The following is an 18,315-nucleotide window of genomic DNA, read 5'->3' on the forward strand; positions in this document are numbered from 1 at the left end:
TTTGATGAAGAAATCTTAATTTTGACAAGAGTTCATTTTTCTGCCATCAGGTTTGAAATTAGCATCGTGTCCTGTGGTTAAAAATACAATGAGCCACTGAAGTGGTTGTTGTAACATGCAAGCTATTTTACAGCAGACGCATGTTCGTGGGTGCAGGTTAGGTAGCCGCAGTGTTGAAGCTACGGTTACTAATGTTATCTCCTTGTCTATGGTATTCCTCTTGATGCCTGAGTCTTTAAAGATACCCTGTGTCCCTCTGTGGGGCTGATAAGAATCTGACATTTACTGAAAAAGTTCTGCTTTCAATCTTCATCCGTTTCCCAAGTTTTACCGGTTGTCCAACGCTGATAAACATGAACTGAGAAAGTAATATACATTGCCTTGTTTTTCTTTAACCAGGTTTAATGTATTTTTCCCTTAAAACAACCTTGATACATTACAATGGATTTTGCAGCACAGCCACAACATTTGAAGCTAACGAATCTGACTCTGGGAGAACAAGGTATACTTGACATGCAGACACGTTCCTCTTCACAAGGTCATCATCCTCCAGCCCAACTAGTTCATTAAAACAGCCGGAGAACTGAAGATGATCAATAGCGACCAGACGTCTCCAATCTAATTCAAAATGAAAGGAGAATGTGATAAAAAAGGGCCCCTTTCTTAACATCTCACCACATTCTATCTTCTTTTTTTTTGTCCAAGACAATTTTCTATTTCATGGGAACGGTAGTCTCTAATTTCTCCTGGGAGCCACAAGCTGCTGCTATCTCAGCTGTGTTTACTAATCTTCCCTCGGCGCCAATTTCTCAGCCCTACAAAGTTAATACTGGTCCAATGTAAATAGCCTTATCTCATAAACTCTTGTTATCCCCCCACCTTGGCTGCCCAATGTGATACATGGTTAGAAGTCAACACAGGGGGATTAAGTCAGGGAGAAGTGGGGAAAAACAAAGGAGAGAAAAACATTTCCTGTGCCAATATCCGCAGCAGAGTTATCCACCTTAAATAAGACATGGAAAATGTCAGGGTGTACTTGACGAAGGAACACTCCCGTCACCAGTCAACGGCACCAGTCAGATGAAGAGCGTGAGTAATACACTGCTTTCGGTGTGGAGCTGGAGGATGAATTTGTCTCATGCTCAGAACTGATCGATCGAGAGTTGATGCTCTGAGCTTCTCGTGCCGCTTTTCTCATGTGCAGATTACAGTACCTGCCTGAGTCCACCTGTGCTCCACTGTTCCTCTGAAAGCTGCGGATTGCTGTAAATGCCAGGGCAGCAAGTTTTAATTAAACCCAGAGGGAAAAGTATTAATTATCCCATCGCCTGCCGTGAACTGGCTGGTGGCTGCGGGCAGATTCTCACTAGAATGCGGATGATGTGGAGGCGAATGAGGTGCAGTTTAAGAGTTTAGGATTAAATTTGGGATTTGTCAAATTCTGGATTCGATTTGCAGAGACGCCTGCGGACAAGAGGGAGTTTTAGTGGTTTAAATGAAAATCACATCTACACAGCTTTTAAAAGTATTAGCATTCATCCCCGAGGAACATGTTTGACTGTTTTAAACGACTACTTGAGTCAAAATTTGCAAAAGGATGGACCGTCATCTGTGGCGTACAAATATTTTGCCTTTAAAATAATCTACATTGTCTGACTGTATCCTACCTATCTTGTAATTTTTACATCTGTTCGTCTCAGCTCAGCTATCTGTTTTTATATCTGCCACTGAACTGTCTCTTCTGCTCTCGAATGGTCTTTCTTTCAAGCTGCAGCTATTGAACGTACAAGTCCACTCTCTCTCTCTCTCTCTCTCTCTCTCTCTCTCTCTCTCTCTCTCTCTCTCTCTCTCTCTCTCTCTCATGTGAAACTGTAGTCGTGTATAAGTAAAGATCCCGTGTGTTACTTAGGTACAACATACTTGGCCAATAATAAATTCTGGATGGTGTTTTAGGCCGTTGGGGCTGAACTTACGAGTATTTTAATCTCTCTCTCTCTCTCTCTCTCTCTCTCTGTCAGAGAACAATTAAATTCAAGTTTTTGTCATGGCTCAGTAGAATTCTCATCTCCATATCATAGATTGACTGACTGGTTCAAGTGAGGTTGGCATCTTAATCATACTGACGACGTCATTGAGCACAGAGTCCACTGCTGCCACAGATATTTCTGCTGAGAAGCTGAAACAGCCCTCTTCTCTCTGTCAGATCCCTGTAGGTATTTGTTAATGCAGGGATGGAGGAGCGCCTCATAAACTATGCATGCCATCTCCCTCTGGCAACCACCAGTAGAGAGGATGATGGCGGGAAAATGCTGGTTTCCATTAGTCCTGTGAGGCTGGTTAACATAAAATTATCCTTGGGGTTAGCGGGAAGTAGACAAAACTGGGGTGAGTGCTTCATTAGAGCTGGTGCATAATGGACGCTGGGCATCTGCAAAGGCTGAATTACACAGTCACACTTTCCTGATGTCAGCCACATTGGCACAACAAAAAGTCGGTTTATTTCCCCAGACGTGAGGATAATTTCAAAACAGCCGCTGATATGTCTCGAAAAATATAGCTTGTGGTCTTGTGCCCCATGAATTATTACTTTTGTTGCGGTGTAGGATTTGTACGAAGCCGAGATCCTGGTCAGCTCCGTCTATTCGAAGATCTGCATGTGCCGGCAGACAACACGAAATGGCTGCAGCCTGAAAAAGCAGCCAAGCAGCTATAGGGCTGTGGGAGGGAGGACAACTCACCTTTCAGGAGGTCAGAGCTGGCATAAGGTGAACTGTACGTGCGAAACAGCAGCCAGTCAAAGTCGTCCTCCTCCCCCTGGGTGAAGTCACACAGACTGGGTTCTGAATCCTCCTCGAACGTGCAGCCAGCAGCTGAAAAAAAGAAGAAGAAGAGGAATCGTTTAAACAACCGCTCCAGAGACAACATTCATGGTTTCCCAGTGCAGTTTTTTGAAGAAGACAGATTTAGATTATTATTCTGTCAGTGTATTTGTTTATTTATTTTCATTAAAATTGCTCAATTTCTCGAACCATCAGTTCAAATCTCAGACACATTCAGTTTATTACCGTAGCAGACTTAGAAAACCACCAAATATTTCCATTTGAGGAGCTGGAACAAGATAATGATTTCATTTATTTTTTCACTGAAACAGATTTAACATGAATGATTAATTGATGATCGAAATTTCTTTTCGTCTTTCTCAATATACCACAGCCTCTTAGTGTTGTGAGGATTTTTGTGTGTTACAATTTCACGTGGGCTTTATTTTTAGATTCCACTCTGAATCTCTTCCTATTATGTAAAACAGACCCAATATGTCTTCTTCCCACCTTCAATGTCTAATTGAACCACAAACCAATATGGGAAGCAAACCAGAATGAAATGTGCACTGCAGCCACACACCACTTCTCTACCTTTTGAGGTTAAAGCAGTGAACTGCGTTTGCTACTGATGTGAACATGTTGTTGCACTAAAGTTTCATAAGGTGACGTAAAAGGATCATCGGCACCAAACACTTTCTTGAAAAGAAACTCAACAAAACTAAAAACAGCAGTGATCAGGCATTAACTGTGTGTGTCCATGCGCCTGGTTTGAACGGTCAACGGAGGCTGAATACCAGCTCATTGCCCCGTGTCATACACTAACGAATGAACAAAGGGAAATGTGTTCACGACACATATGTAAGAAATCTCTGAAAGCAGCAGCATATCAAGCAATAATTATTACAATCTCACACAAAAGAACACGAACCCTAGCGGACGCATTAATTGCCCCTGTATGGAGAATTCCCCCTCCCATAAAACATCCACAAACAAGACTACATATCCCTAGGCCCATTCACAAAGGCATACACAAACAGTAATAACATTTGGAGAGAGCAGGCACCCTGGGGAATCTAGTGATTATCATAATACCTCACAACCTGCTATTCCACGCGCCAAAAAAACTAATTTTTTCAAATTATATTTAATAGCCATGGCTTTAATGGCCCTTGGGTCCTGAATAATGTGCTTCAGTCGTTGCTCTCTGCATCTGTTGCCATATTTTACATTAGCCCGTCGGTGTGAGAATTGCAGTGGAGCAGTGGGCAGTTTGAGCAGCCCAGTCGTAAGACCAGCGCCTGTGTCAGTAATAATTGAAGCAGGACAGCACGAGACGTGACATGCTAATGATAGGAATAACCATGAGCAGTTCCTGAAGGTGACCCCTGTGGTCTGCAGCTTCATCGCTGCTCATTCTTCTCTCTAATCTCCCATTAAACCAATGGTCGCAATGTGACAGGCTGCAGACAAAAAGAAAAGCCCTGCCGGGCTCACTGTAGTCAGTCATCATAGTTCTCATTGTTATCTGAGAGCCAGAGCTTCCGGTCATTGACAAGTCGTTGTGACCGTTGCATCGGTGCATTTCAGTATTTTTATTCGTTATTGAATACCTTCGTTTTAGAAACATGTTTTGACAAAGATTTGATGAGTGAAATTCCTGTAAATAAAATATATTAAAAATGATCCAAATTTCCTGATTTAGATCAGTAAATTTGTGATTGTAAAACAAGACTATGGGTGCGACCTGTTGCATAAAGGTTAAGGCGTTGACCATAAACCACAACGTTGTTTCACACCATTCTCTCTCCTCATTCCCTGTCCCCCATCTTCTATCAGTGTACTGAAGAGATACAAATGCCCCAAAACATACTTATATAACATGTAACATATTAAAAAAAGAGATCTCGACGATTTATCTGTTGGCCCATAAATAACAGCCAATATGAGCCTTCTCACAGAACCACCATTATCGCCCTTAATGTTTGCTGTAAAATATCTTAATTACATGTCAAGGGTTTTATAACATCATCTTAATCATTGCCAATTTCTAAAGCATTTTTTTTTCTTAAATATATCTTGGTATTGATAATGTTTGACACCCTAATATCCCTGAAATCTAGTATCTGCATGGGCCCCCATATCAGTCCACCTGCAGTCCTAAGCCACAGAAACAGCTCTGTGAACATACACTTAGACACAGTGAGCTACATGCTCACATCAACCAACATGCATGCAGGCAGGCTGATAGTCGGTAATGTTTATACAGCCTGCATCTTAGTTTGGTGAGGAATTTGCTCATAGAACAAAGTAGAGGACAAGTTTACATTTTGACCTGTTGATGGTGTTGAATAAAATGTTTAACAATTTACCGGGTAGGGAATGAATGAATGCTCGAACCAGAATTCATGACAAGCAGTGAAGCAGTTTTTGAGACATTTCATGAGCTGAGAATTCAAAATAACGACAGAACCCAGACGACAACCTGACTGTCGATGCTAACTTTCAATATTTCTTTCCTACGCTGGACGCTACAGGCACATTCTAATTAGCACTCAGGAACAGTATGAAGGATTAACATAGCCCGACTCGTTAATATCACAGAAAATGAGCTCTTGCTCTGTGGATTAAACGATCACCGTCGGGCCAAGGTATTGAACTTTCTTCAGGTGCTGCACTCACTGCGGCACAAACACACTCAGAGTGCCCTTGCCTACGGCCAATCTATTACATCACTTTCGCACCTCGGGTGATTATTTGATAAGACTAGTGTACATCTACCATCGTGTAAGATCAGTCCATTGGGTGCCAACCAGCAGGGGAGGGGGCGTGGCTCTCTCCCTCTAGGTTTGATTTATTGCCCCGCGCTGGGCCGCTACAGCACAGATCTTCTGCCAGGGCCAGGGGTTAATTGTCCCACACTGAGGTCTTTTTCTAATAGAACAGCCAGAGATATGGGACCTGACACATCCAAATGTTGGCACTATATTATTCCCCGCTGCTTTGGTAAATGAAGCCTGCAGACTCCTCCCTATACAAGAGTGAAATCATGCAGAAGAGGGAAGCCGGAATCCGAGGTCGGCAGTGCCCCGGAATGTCATCTCCTCAGAACGCACCAGGAGAGGTCCAGCTCATCTATCATGACAGGCACACTCTCCACAACCCCCCGCCCCAGCTCCGCCAGGAGGAGCAATGAGCGTGAGGTGTGTCAGTGGCCATTTTTTACCTGAATAATTACAGCATAATTTAGTGCAGTGAAACAGTCCAAAGTCAAGACACTGCCAAGATTTTGTGGCTCAGGTTGAGACACTGTTTGTTCTGTTGTTCGTGCTCCTGCTAACTGAAATAAATCAACATCCGTTTCAAAAATAGTTTAAATTGTACTGTAAATATGGTTACTTAATACCACTACTTTGTCACTGGAGAAATAATTTATGTGATTGATGAAGAAAAATCATGAAGCCTGTATCATTAAAATGCTTGTGAGACCGCAAAGGCCTTCGGTTTTCATCACAATCAATGTGTCTTATCTCCAGAACTAGCCAGGCTTGGAAGCATTTGTATAAAGGTGAGATGTACAGAGAAGAACATGCTGTGTCACGTCTTTGGGAGGCCAAATGGTAGAATAGATTAATCTTTATTTTACATACAAGCCAGGGAGTGTTAGTTTCAAGGTTGCAATACCAACAGAAAATATACTGTAACAGCTCAGCAGAGCCAAATCCACCTGCCGTGGTGCCCTGCATACCAGTGGAAAACACACGCGTTAACACAATGAGGACAATGAGGGTGACGCAGGTAATTTACAGACTCACTTTGTTTAACACTAATATCAGTGTTTTCGGGCGAATTTAAACTTAATCTTGAGAGCATATCAACCTGTAAATAAATTAATACATAACCTCTCTCCCTTTCAGGAAACAAAAATCACTTCAGCTCTGTCAGAAGATGGATGCGGCCCCTCTTTGGTTTCATTAGGACATAAAATAAAAGGCGGCAACTTGTTTACCAGACACTCCAAATTGCAGCCAAGTTCATGGTGATACGTAAAAATGTTTCCAAGTTTTATGTGTGCAGTTAATCACGACTGGGAGTCTCTCTCTGCACTTATCAGTTGTTTGTGTCACATGTAGCCCTTCATATTAGATGAGCTACTTCCTCCACTGCTTACTTGTATAATCCTCCGCCTTCCTATCTAATCAGAGTGTCAGCTATGAATAGTGAATATTCTCAGAGTCTCTGTTTATTCAGTTATTTGCATATGTTTTAAGCATAAGGACGCTGGCCTAAGCTTTTTTCTTTTGGAGACAACTGTTCTGACAACTTTCCACTTGAATAAATTAAACACAGCAAAACAGGGAGGAAATGAAATCAAAGAAGGGGCAGGACCCTGTCCCATAGTATCACCAACAGTTAATGTGTTTTAATTTCTATTTTGGGGAAGAACCCATTGAATGCTGGTGCGGGTGTGGATTAAGCAGCAGATTTTTACTTTCTTTAGCTATGTTATATGGCAAATAAATCAAAATTTAGGTTATCAGACCATCTTCCTATCTTCTTTTATATTTCTACTATAAGAACTAAACAGGATTGTGTATGCTTGTTTTGCCAGGTCAGGACCACATAAATGTGAGTGGATAGTCATCAACATGTATACTAAAAATTTACACAAGCAAAATATTGATATCTTATTAAAAACGAAAGCCATCCTTTTATCGAAAACACTGCAGTTAATCTTATTACCTGGCTCCTAAGAGGCTCTATAAATGCAGTCCATTTACCATTAACCATTTCCTAAAAGATTCACTACAGTGAGTGATGAAAATACAACAGCAGAGTGCAACGTTGTATATGAGAATGCTGGTATAAATTAGCTAATTAGTTGATTAAGTGATATAATGTGGAGGAGGTACAGAATGGAAACTCTAGGAATACTGACAACGGCTCACTGGAGCTATGAAACAACACATATCTTCAATTCTAAGTGCGTTACAGTATATCGTGATATCACTCAAAATATTTATGCAATCTTTAATAAGTAGAAAAGTAAATGCAGTAAAAAATACGAGAAATCAAGCCCCCCCCCCCCACAAATATTGTGAATTTGATGAAAATTCTTCTTCTCCCAAGTTTTCACATTAGGTTTATGCCGCTGCTCCAGACATTGTCACTTTCACTGGCTGAAAATGAAATGTAGGTCGAGCTGAACAAAACAAGCAAAGAAATTAACAATCGGTAAGGATGGCAATGAGTCAACAACCCAACTGGCTCGCAAAGAGAGTTATATGGCACTAAAAACCCTCCATCTGAATATTCAGTAGATTTCAAAATTTTGGAACCTTGAGGTAAAGTTGCAGGCTACGTCAAAAAAACAATACACAGAGATTGTGCCATAATCCACTTTCTATCCACAGTAAGATCAGTAAAGTGCTGTTATTCAATATAATGGGGCTGTTTACCCCCTTTTTATTTTGGTGTTTCCTGTTCAGCTCTTGATCAACCGATTGATAAGCACTTGTGCTGGCTCGAGGGCGAAGTCTCCATCAGCAGGTCCATTGGTCAGTGTCAATAATAATGGCCAAAAATGATTTTTTGCAGGACATTGTGATGTCACACTGAAGTTGACCTTTGACCTTTTGGATAAAACAAATGACATCAAATTGACAGATGGATGGACAGACAACCCCCAATTTTTTCCCTTTGGCCAAAATTTTTGCCATTATAGAGGGATAAAAAAGGCAAACATCTCATCTAACTTGACAGTAAAGCAAAATATCAAACTCTTTCACTCTTTCTACACAATACGAATTCAATTAAATTTAGCTTTTGTCTTATTTGTCTTGAAATTGCTTTAGGATCTTTTGGCTGTGTCTGGCTTCGTATATGATCAGTTCACATCCGGCCTCCGAGGAAAATAAAAAGAATGTGCAGACACAAGAGTGATGAGCACACACAGCTGGGCACTTGTGTGGCCCTGGAAATGAAATCATCCAGTCCTTATAGTCTGACACTGATCAAAACCGACTGAAAATGCAGCCAATTTCAAGACACAGAACAAAACACTTAAAGCCCCGCCGCTCATTTATAACAAAAACAGTAAAAGCTGATGTGTGGGCTCCGAGAAACCATTCATAACCTTTGCTTTAATGACAACTCAGAACCTTTGCCCTTAATTATCTGGCAGTCAGGACGAATAATGAACTCCAGACCAAGTGAAGTCACCTGGGAAATGCAGTGTGATGAGGAGGCATGGGTGCTTGTCATATCATCATCAACAAATGGGAACTGAACCATGCAAGGTGGAGGACAGCCCGCACCTGGGAGCTCTTCACCTCCATGCAAGAGGCTTCAGCTGAGTCTGAGGTGACGGAGTGTCTGGCTGGTGGGGATCCAGGTGGGAATAGATGAGTAATACTGGAGGCAGTTAGGAAGAGGTGAGCGCTTGATTTGCATTGCAGCGAGTGTGGCCCGATGCATCAGCAGGAGACAGGTATATTTATTCTTTACAGAGGCTCCCCTCCCCAGCACTCCCCTAGCTGCCTCTGAAAGCCATCCATCCCCACACCTGAATACGCAATGAAATCATCTCTCTGCCTCCCCGGGCATTAATAACTCAGCCCTGGTGGCTGGATGGGCCCGGTCACACACAGGGGGCCAGGAAACCGATTGAGATAAGAAAGGGTTGAAGACGGTGAACAGGTACGGCACAAGTGTAACGCTTCAGGGAAGACCAGGGACTCTATGAAAATGATTTGGACCCTCCCCTTCCCCCAAAATCTTAAAGGAGACATATTATGCTCATGTTCAGGTTCATATTTTAAATTTGGGTTATTACCTGAGAAGGTTTACACGCTCCAATGTTCAGAAAACACATCAGTTTCCTCACACTGTCCATTTCTGCAGCTCCTCTTTTCAGCCTCTGTCTGAAACACTTCATTTTTAGCTCCTGTCTCTTTTAGGCCCCCTAACAATGAAGCCCAGTCTGCTATGATTGGCCAGCTGGCCCACTCTGTTGTGATTGGCCAACCGCTTCCAGTGCATGTAGGAAGTGTCGGCCTCTGCTCTTGCTTTACCCAGCTTTGTTTGGGGGCATGTCAGACTGGCTGCTGGACTTTCCTAATGCACTTACACCACAATGTTACGGAAGCATCAGTCGTACTGACCGAGATCCTGTCAATAAATATGCCTAACAAAAATTTTTAGTAAAACGAATGTTCATTTAATGTAGAGACACCTATTACCCATGCAAATCCATTTGCATTGTTAAGTTCAAATATATTTTTCATATTACCCCCCTGACCTAGATTGACTAACTGATGCATGAGTGTCTGGGAAGTAAAATATGCAGATATTCAGCACCTCATTCAATGTCCAAGGACAAGACAGGAGATAAGATGGCCTGAAAGACGCCCAGATGCGGGTCAAGGTGGAGACACGGGAATGAAACACGTGTGATTTCTTCTTCTCCGTCCTCATTTGCTCATTCGTGTTCTCGAATGTGTTGCGAGTCCATAAGCAGATGCTGAATTAAACTCACAGAAAGACCAACGTTTACTTTACTTTGCCCTTTTTTTGCCCATCAAATGACCACCACAGGACTCATTTGTAAGGTTGTGTAACCACTGTTTCCAATGGCGTTAAGGTTAACAATGTGAGACTGACTTTACTAATACTTTCATCATGTTGGGAATATTAAACGGCAGCCGGACAAACATTTAGCTCAGTAGCATTAGGAGAGATCATGGGTGTGGCAGGTTGTGATTCCCGTGGTATGAAGCATTGAAGCTGCGTTCGAAACATCTGTTCGGGTGAAAAGCTGCAGTGCTTGGGTCAGGCTCCTCCGACAGGCCGGGCCAAGAAAGTGTAGCTATACAGTTCAATAGACTGGGGTTTGTAATGGCTCTCATCAAAACTAAAGAAACCATCAGAAAAGTGGGCGAAAGGATGTTTTGCTGCCTTTTCATCTTTATTCGTTAATATTAGCTTGGTAGAACAAAAAAATCATTGAATCCAGTGTGCCCAGCAGCTCCCTGCGACTTTTAGGGCGAAAGGTTTTCTTCAGCGTTAGCCAACGCATGAGCTGACATTAAGAATCAATCAATACAGCTGTAATATCAATATGAGAACTTTGACCATTCCATTTGCTTTCATCAGCTCTCTTTCATCACGTATTCCTCAGAGATGATTGGATATTCAAGCGCCTGTGTATGAATCTCAACCGAATTATGTGAACTGTTAATATTTTATTTCCTCACCTGGAGTCAGAATATGGTGGAGCGTCTTTTGTCCTCCAGCAGCGACTTCAACTATGTTTTAGAGCAAAGACAATTGAATTTTTACATTGTAAAATACCCCACTCTATATGTATTCCGGTCACAGTTGTGTAAAAAAAATGTTGTGTTATATATCGTTGGATTTCTAAATTTTTAATCTCACAGTATTGGCCCCAAAAACTGTTGTTAGTGTTATAATAACAATATAGATCTAATTAGCAGGCTCCAAAAATCTTGTTTACCAAATATACCAGTCTTTCTTTATTTTCTAAACAAGAGCGTGCACTTTTACTGTATGTGGCACATTCAACCCATATGACTTCACTGTTCTATGCTCTGTTCAGATGCATAACTAACTGAAGATAAGAACTACTGCAGACAAGTGAAAAATATTCCAAGCGGGGGGAAAAAAGCGTTGTCTGTCGAGAGCCACATCTATTCTCTCAAAATTGACAAATGAATCCTATTAGCCTCTAGTTGATTAAGAGTGGGAGCATATACCCCTCATAAAGAGACACTTTAAAATAAAATAAAATAAAGTCTAACATGGTTTCTGATCTCCCTTCCCTCCCCAGATAATAACTTCATACCACCCCTTCAGCCCAATGAGGTGAAGTTACGCAGCTCCAGAACATTTTCCCATTTTGTCTTCTGAGGGTGAAATCTGACATAAAGGCGTCAGCTCCATTCACGCTGAATCCTGAGACACCAGTCAGCTGCAATTTAGTGTGGAATTAATTTCGCCTTTACTTTAAAAGACTGGTACAATATTTCATTCTCAATGGTGGCTTGAAGATAAAAGTGGCTCAGATGTCGGTGTGAAATAGAGAAAAAAAAAACATTATTCTTTCAACATCCGCCCTTTCTGTGCTATTCTGAGGGAAACTCAAAAGAAAAACACGGACGTTTTAGACAAAAGCACTCTGACTTTGTTGTCTCCTGTTTCTCCTTCTCTGAGAAAAAAAAAATACATCAATTATTCCGCTTCCCATTTCCTCTGGGTTTAGGGTAGGGGGTAGGGGGTAGGAGAAATCTCAGTTCACACTGCCGATAAGGAGTTTTAATTATAGTTTTAGTCTGTGTTTCAAAATCTCGGTCTATTTCGAGCAGATGTCTTTTCTCAGGTTGGTAGAGTTGGAGTGCCATTCGTCCCCACTCTGCATTTCACTTCACCTCCACAGAAAATAACATGTGGGACACGGGTGGATTGCGACGGCAAATCGGAATTGAAAGGCCCGTGTTCAAGAAATCAGTTTAATTAGCGGGAGAAAATCTCCCAGGTCTGGTGACTCGCTTTTTAACATCTGTTTCGTTTTAGCATGTGGGGAGACTTTCTGAACAAACTAATTTGAAAATAAAGTCCAAAGCAAGGGAATAATAACCAGAGTGTGTCTGTGGATGATAGTGGAGGAGGCCCTTCACTTAATGATGGACCATAAGACTCTCAACCAGAGAGGGACTGAGACACAAGTGCTGCTTTAAAATTTAGTGACCACGCAATGAAATCTGAAATGTTGCATTTGGCCAAGAACGACAGTGTTTTAATGCAGCATGGTGCTCAAACAATCATTTAATCAAGTGATGAATAATTGACAACAGCTTTAATAAGTGATTAAATGTTAAATGCCAAGCATCCGCTAGGTCTTAACCTCTGAAATATAAAAGCTCTGCTGCCTCTCTGTAGCACACTAAATTCCTCTGGAAACATTACTTCGTTACTGTCTCACATTCCATTCAAGAAAATACACAGCTGATTAGTCAAAAAATGAAAATAATGCAAAACAACTCATTTAAAGACGTCGCTTCCGGCTGAGGGAAACTTTAAAGGCTGCTTTTCCCCTCATTCTAACATTTTATAGGCCAAAAAATAATAACAATTGAGACATTTAATGAAAATAACAGAATTTAAATAATGTGAATGCATACGGTGGAGATAAATGAGAATCCAAGGTTCCCCTCAACTGTTACTTACAAACGGCTGCTATTTTTATTTTTTCTTTAATCTTGTCCCTTAACTTTTTGTTTTAGAGTTAAAAATCTAATGGGAGTTCATTTTCGAGTTGGATTTTCTATAATAGAACAAAATGACATTATTTTTTACCCTGATGCAGCTGCAGCATATTTGAAAGTCTAAACTCTGTTCCATCAATTGGATATTGTTGAATTATCTGCTAAGTAAAAGTGAATATTGGATAATGTGAGATCCACAATATTGCATCTGAAATGAATTTGAAACATGGCGTCATGCGACAGTTTTATCTCTCATTTAAAATAAATAAATATTGCACTATGACACACCCAACTCATCAAGTAATTGATGGGTTTAATAATACATTAAAACCTGATCCATCTGAGCATTATGAATGAATTTAGTAGTTCATTCTCAGCACTGTAATGTAATTCAAATTCAGAGGTGATTATGATGGTGTCAAACAAAGCACATACTCAGCCGTGAATACATTACCCACGAGCATGCGAGCATCTCGAGGTGAACACCTCCTCCTCTGTGTTATTGGAACAGCGGAACAGCTCACGTAAATATTTGCCTTAACCACAACAGTTAGTAAACCACATCCAGGTTTCCTCAAGTGATTTGTATCGCCATCGCACAGGCAAAGAGATGACTAAAGGGGTTCGCTCAAAGGTCGCGAGCAACGTGTCTGGATTTCATGTCCGCGATTATTGAACAAACAATCTCACGCACCAACAAGAGCTACGCAGACTCCCATTTCCTCGCCCAGCTGACCTCAGCCACCCGCACGCAACCCGTGACGAGCTGAACTCCATTTGAATTGTGCATCCAAATCAAACTGCCTGTAGCGTCCCGACTCACCGGGGGGAAAAACACAAGAGAAAAAACAACAACAACAACAACACCAACAACAACTGTGTGTCTATCAAGTCGGCTAAACCACATACCCCGTAGCAGCTTCACCTCTGCTGCCTGTCAATTCCACTAACACAAAGGCAGCCAATTGCTGCCGCCACAACCTGCAGCCTTTCAATTCCAGTAACCCACATATAGGATCACAGGAAGGGAGGCGAGTGGGAGAGGAGCATTGCTGTGAGTTTTTTTCAGTCCACTACGCTTTTTTTTTTGATTTTTGATTTCTTGCTCTTACTCCCTCACAACCCATCGTTCCCATTGTGCATGTAGCACAAGACGTGTGTGCTCTCCCTTTCTCTTCTTTCCACATTTGGCACCAGTGAAGAGGAGACAAAGGGCAGATCGTTTTATCCTTTTAAAGAGGAAAATGCTTTTCTGCCAAGGTTGTTAAAAGAACGCCATACCAAAGATGTTGCCTTCAAAACAAAGGAAAATAAAGCTGTATACTTTGTCAAGGTGGCCCAAATCTGCGCAACCCACCACGGCTTCCATTTTAATAAAGTTTCTGCCTGTGAGTTTTGGTTAGGAAAAAAGATTCACATTTGTAGCTCCAGGCGCCAATCAGGGGTAGAAAAAGACATTGACATTACACTCACATTCACCTTGGCTGCCAGGCACCTGCACAACTTGTGAGAGGTTTAGCGGCGCCTGTTTTAACCCACGGCAGAGCTCGTCTAATGCTAAGTGACGGAGCAACCACCCGTGTAAAATCTGCCACATTAATGGAAGCAAGAAGAAAACTGCACGACAGCAAATGTCACAAACAAGCAGCGGATTAATTAGACCGCATGCGTATGTGACGCAAAGATTGTCATGAATTTGTTATTGTGCCTGGTCAAACAAAAAACATGCCTGATCTGTCGATTTTCTTTTATCTATGAGTCACCTTGACCAGATAGTGGAAAAGGTTTAGAGGGAGCCAACAAGTCATTTAAATCTGCGTTTAAAAGAAGCTCATGCTTCAGGGATGTGGGTCGTGATCATTGAGCTGTGCAACTTATGAGCACAGGGAAGGGAAGAAGTGTCTTCAGCACAATTCAGGGAAAGTTTGGAACTCAACTGTTAACCCCCTGCTTGGGTTCGAATTCAACTCCTACTTCCCACACAGGGGACTATTTTACCATGGAATATCACATCCACTATTTTCTACTCGCGATGCAACACAATGCATTGCACAGAAAAATTCACAAGCGGGCGAGTTGGGATGTTGATGACTGCGAACAAAAAGAACTGCTTTTATCCGCAACAGAATTATCGCCATGTCCACCCTCCTGCAGGCTTCTACCCAGACGCCACAGACTGTTCCGGAAATGGTCCTGTTGGTGTGAACACGTCTGACTCTGGACGGAAAACTCCGGAGGAAGTCCGGGCGCTATTTTGCAGACATTTTCCCTCTTATATTGGACTCAACTCTAAAAAGGGCCCATATTATGCTCCAGGCACCTTTTCAGCCTGCCTCCACGTATATTTGGTCGTCTGGGGTGTCTGCCAGCCCACGGAGAATGAAAAGAAAACAATGAGTCGTTGATCTGTGGTTTGGGTTGATCGTGCAGACGGTCTGTAAACGAGCCGTTCACAGCCCGGGCGTCAAGTGACGTAAGTTGACTCCTGCTACTGGGGCGACCACGCCCCCAACCTGAGCAGCACCTCCCCCCTTAAATGCGGAAAAACAGATCGTAACTTGTGTAAAAGGGGGCATAATATGGGCCCTTTAACTCCTAGGAAAGGAAAGGAAAGGAAAAGAAACCCATGTGTTTGAGTGAGCTGACACAACATCGGCTCCTGTACAAATAGACACGGCGTTACTCCAGATGGATCTGTGCACTCCCTAACTGTCCTATGGGGAAACTCCCTGAAAAACAATGCCGATCTGAAGAACAGAACAACCAAACGCTTTGGAGGAAGAGAAGTTCAAACTCGACACGATTCCATGCCGTCCTTCCAGCCTCCACCTGCTCTGCCGCCATTTCCCGGCCCCCTCCCAGCCAGGCGTCAGTGCCCACCTCATCATCTCCACGGATCCGGGCAGCTCTTGTGAGCACGTGGTCGTCTGGCCTGCTGCGGACATGCTTCCAGGTGCAGTCGCCACCCGCCCAGTCCTGTGGTGTTTTGCATCAGTCTCACTGAGGCTGCAGCCAAGTGGTCGGCCCGGTGCGTTTGAACCACGACGTGCTCATAAATGCATGTCTGAGAGTCTGCGTGTGTGCCCCTGCTTCTGTCCGTAAGCATTCATTTATATGTGATGTACGCTGCCGCCGCCGCTGCCGAGACAGCTCAGACAGGCCGTCACTCAAACCAAGATGGGCATGTGGAGAAATGGGAGCAGACATCCAGCAATCAAACATTTCGGATGTGCTTTCACACTCAATCCGAGGAGAGATCGCCATAGACACACCAAATGAACCTAAATCCAAACTGTCCCAACTGTCATGGCACATAAAAACCCGACCTCTCCTGTTATTTCTTATTCCTTCCTCCGTTCTTAAGAGGGGGAGCCAGGAAGTGATTAAACGTGACTTCAAGTCAAAGAGGGTTCTGTTAAATGTCAGTGCTTGTGTAAGGGGCTTTTAACAGTTACTGGTTTAGTGTTCAGGGCCACCTGACCTGCCCTGAGCTGAGCTGCTCCTCCTGCACTGTAGTGTTCATGTCTGAAACATCCAGACTGAACTGAAAGACTAGACTCTGTTGCTTCAGCCGTTCCTGTGGAATGTGAAAGTCAGACTTAACTTGCGTAATGGCCAGCGAGCAGCCCACTGATGCTCCACATCAGTGTGTGGTTTGAATTTTTTTTTCCCGTCATGATGACTTCCAGATACACGCCGAGCAGAACACCACAGCATTACGTCGAAAAGCGGGGGCTGATTTTCGTGCCACATTGTGAACTTTGAAAAACGGTAATTGTGGGGACTAATCAGCAAGATTCTGACCGAGTGTCTGCTATTGACATCATGTGACGAGAGAGAGAGGGTCGAGTTTCAGAGCGCTGGGCGGGTGCATCAGCGACGAGCTGAGGACAAGACCGTGTTGCAGCCATGTTAGGGCCAAGTGAAACAGAAAACCTTGTTTAAAGCGATTAGCCACGGTTCAGTCACAGCACTCTGAAGACAGACTCCAAGCTCTGTGGGTGGAAAATGCCATTTGAAACAAATCTACATTTCCATTCTGTCCCTGTGGTTTGGCGTCGTGCACATCAGACGTTACCGAGCACCATGAATATCAAATCCACACCTGCGGAAATCGCGTGGACAGGAGAAGTATTTTAAGAGGCTTATCATACACAGAATCGACATGCTTGACACATGGTGATAATACCATCACAAAATATGAATTATAATTTGACTGCAATTTTTTGCTCTTCATGAATATGTGCAGTAAAGAGAAGTGAGAGTGTTACTGTGCCACAGAGAGAGTGAAAGATCACGGGGGGTGTGGCACCGTCTATTGGACGTCAGCCAAACAGGAGGGGACAGTGTTTGAGGTGAGAAGACCGAGGGGAAACGGAAAGATGCCAAGACTCGCTGTTAGAAAGCTAATTAAACTGTTGGCCCATTGTGACGGTGGGGCGGCGGTTGAGGACGCACGGGGATGGCCCCAGGACGCACCTCTGTAGCTTCACACTGACTGAGGCAAATTTTTCCACTGAGTCATACAAAGAGCCCAGCGATGGCCTCTCGATCACACGCCTCTGTCTCTCTGCGGATCACCAGCCCCCTCCCCTCTCTCTCTCTCTCCGAATGAGCCTTCATCGAGAGAAGGCAATTCCACGAATCCCTCTGAAGATTCAATCACTGTCCCTGTGTGAGCCCTGATGAGTTCCTCATGGGCGCGGGGGTTAAAATGGGAAAAGAAAATTCACCGGCACACATTAAACTCTGCGCAAAATCAGTGGCCACGCTCACAGTGCACTGTCTGTAGCAGGCATCTGTGTTTCTTTACACTCTGGTTTATTGGTCTATGAAAGTGCGCGAGTTCTACTGCTGACGGGCAGCAGCTGCCTTGCTTTTAGGAGGCGACACAAGAGGCTGGAGATGAAATGATTTGCTAAATAGTACTGAAATGTATTTATCAAGCATTGAAATACAGCTTTTTGCAGCTTAATAGAGTCCCAACTGTTAAGGGGGGGAAAACAAATCCGCAGGTACATTTGTCAGATTCTTCTGCACTAAATCAAATCCAACATGGAATCGCTCTGAGAATACGACGATCCCTTTCGGGGCCCCCGCGATGCACCGGCCCCGTTACACTCAAATCCTCTAATTGTGCAGCTGAAGACAATTCATGAGATCCAAGAAAAAATTCTCAGAAATGTGCAGAATAAGAACATTCGCCTGGCAGG

General features: G+C 43.1%; 1 protein-coding gene across 4 annotated transcripts in view; it reads right to left on the reverse strand.

Moving 5' to 3' along the window:
* Nucleotides 1-18,315, reverse strand: part of ptprub (protein tyrosine phosphatase receptor type Ub) — a 142,328-nt gene that overhangs the window by 94,751 nt on the left and 29,262 nt on the right. For all 4 annotated transcript variants that reach the window (XM_047332399.1, XM_047332392.1, XM_047332382.1 and 1 more), the window contains exon 2: nucleotides 2,739-2,870. In XM_047332399.1, coding sequence (XP_047188355.1) covers nucleotides 2,739-2,870 — 132 coding nt within the window. The remainder of the gene's footprint in view (nucleotides 1-2,738; nucleotides 2,871-18,315) is intronic.

Source organism: Scophthalmus maximus, chromosome 1, assembly GCF_022379125.1.
Source record: "Scophthalmus maximus strain ysfricsl-2021 chromosome 1, ASM2237912v1, whole genome shotgun sequence".
NCBI classification, from domain to species: domain Eukaryota; kingdom Metazoa; phylum Chordata; class Actinopteri; order Pleuronectiformes; family Scophthalmidae; genus Scophthalmus; species Scophthalmus maximus.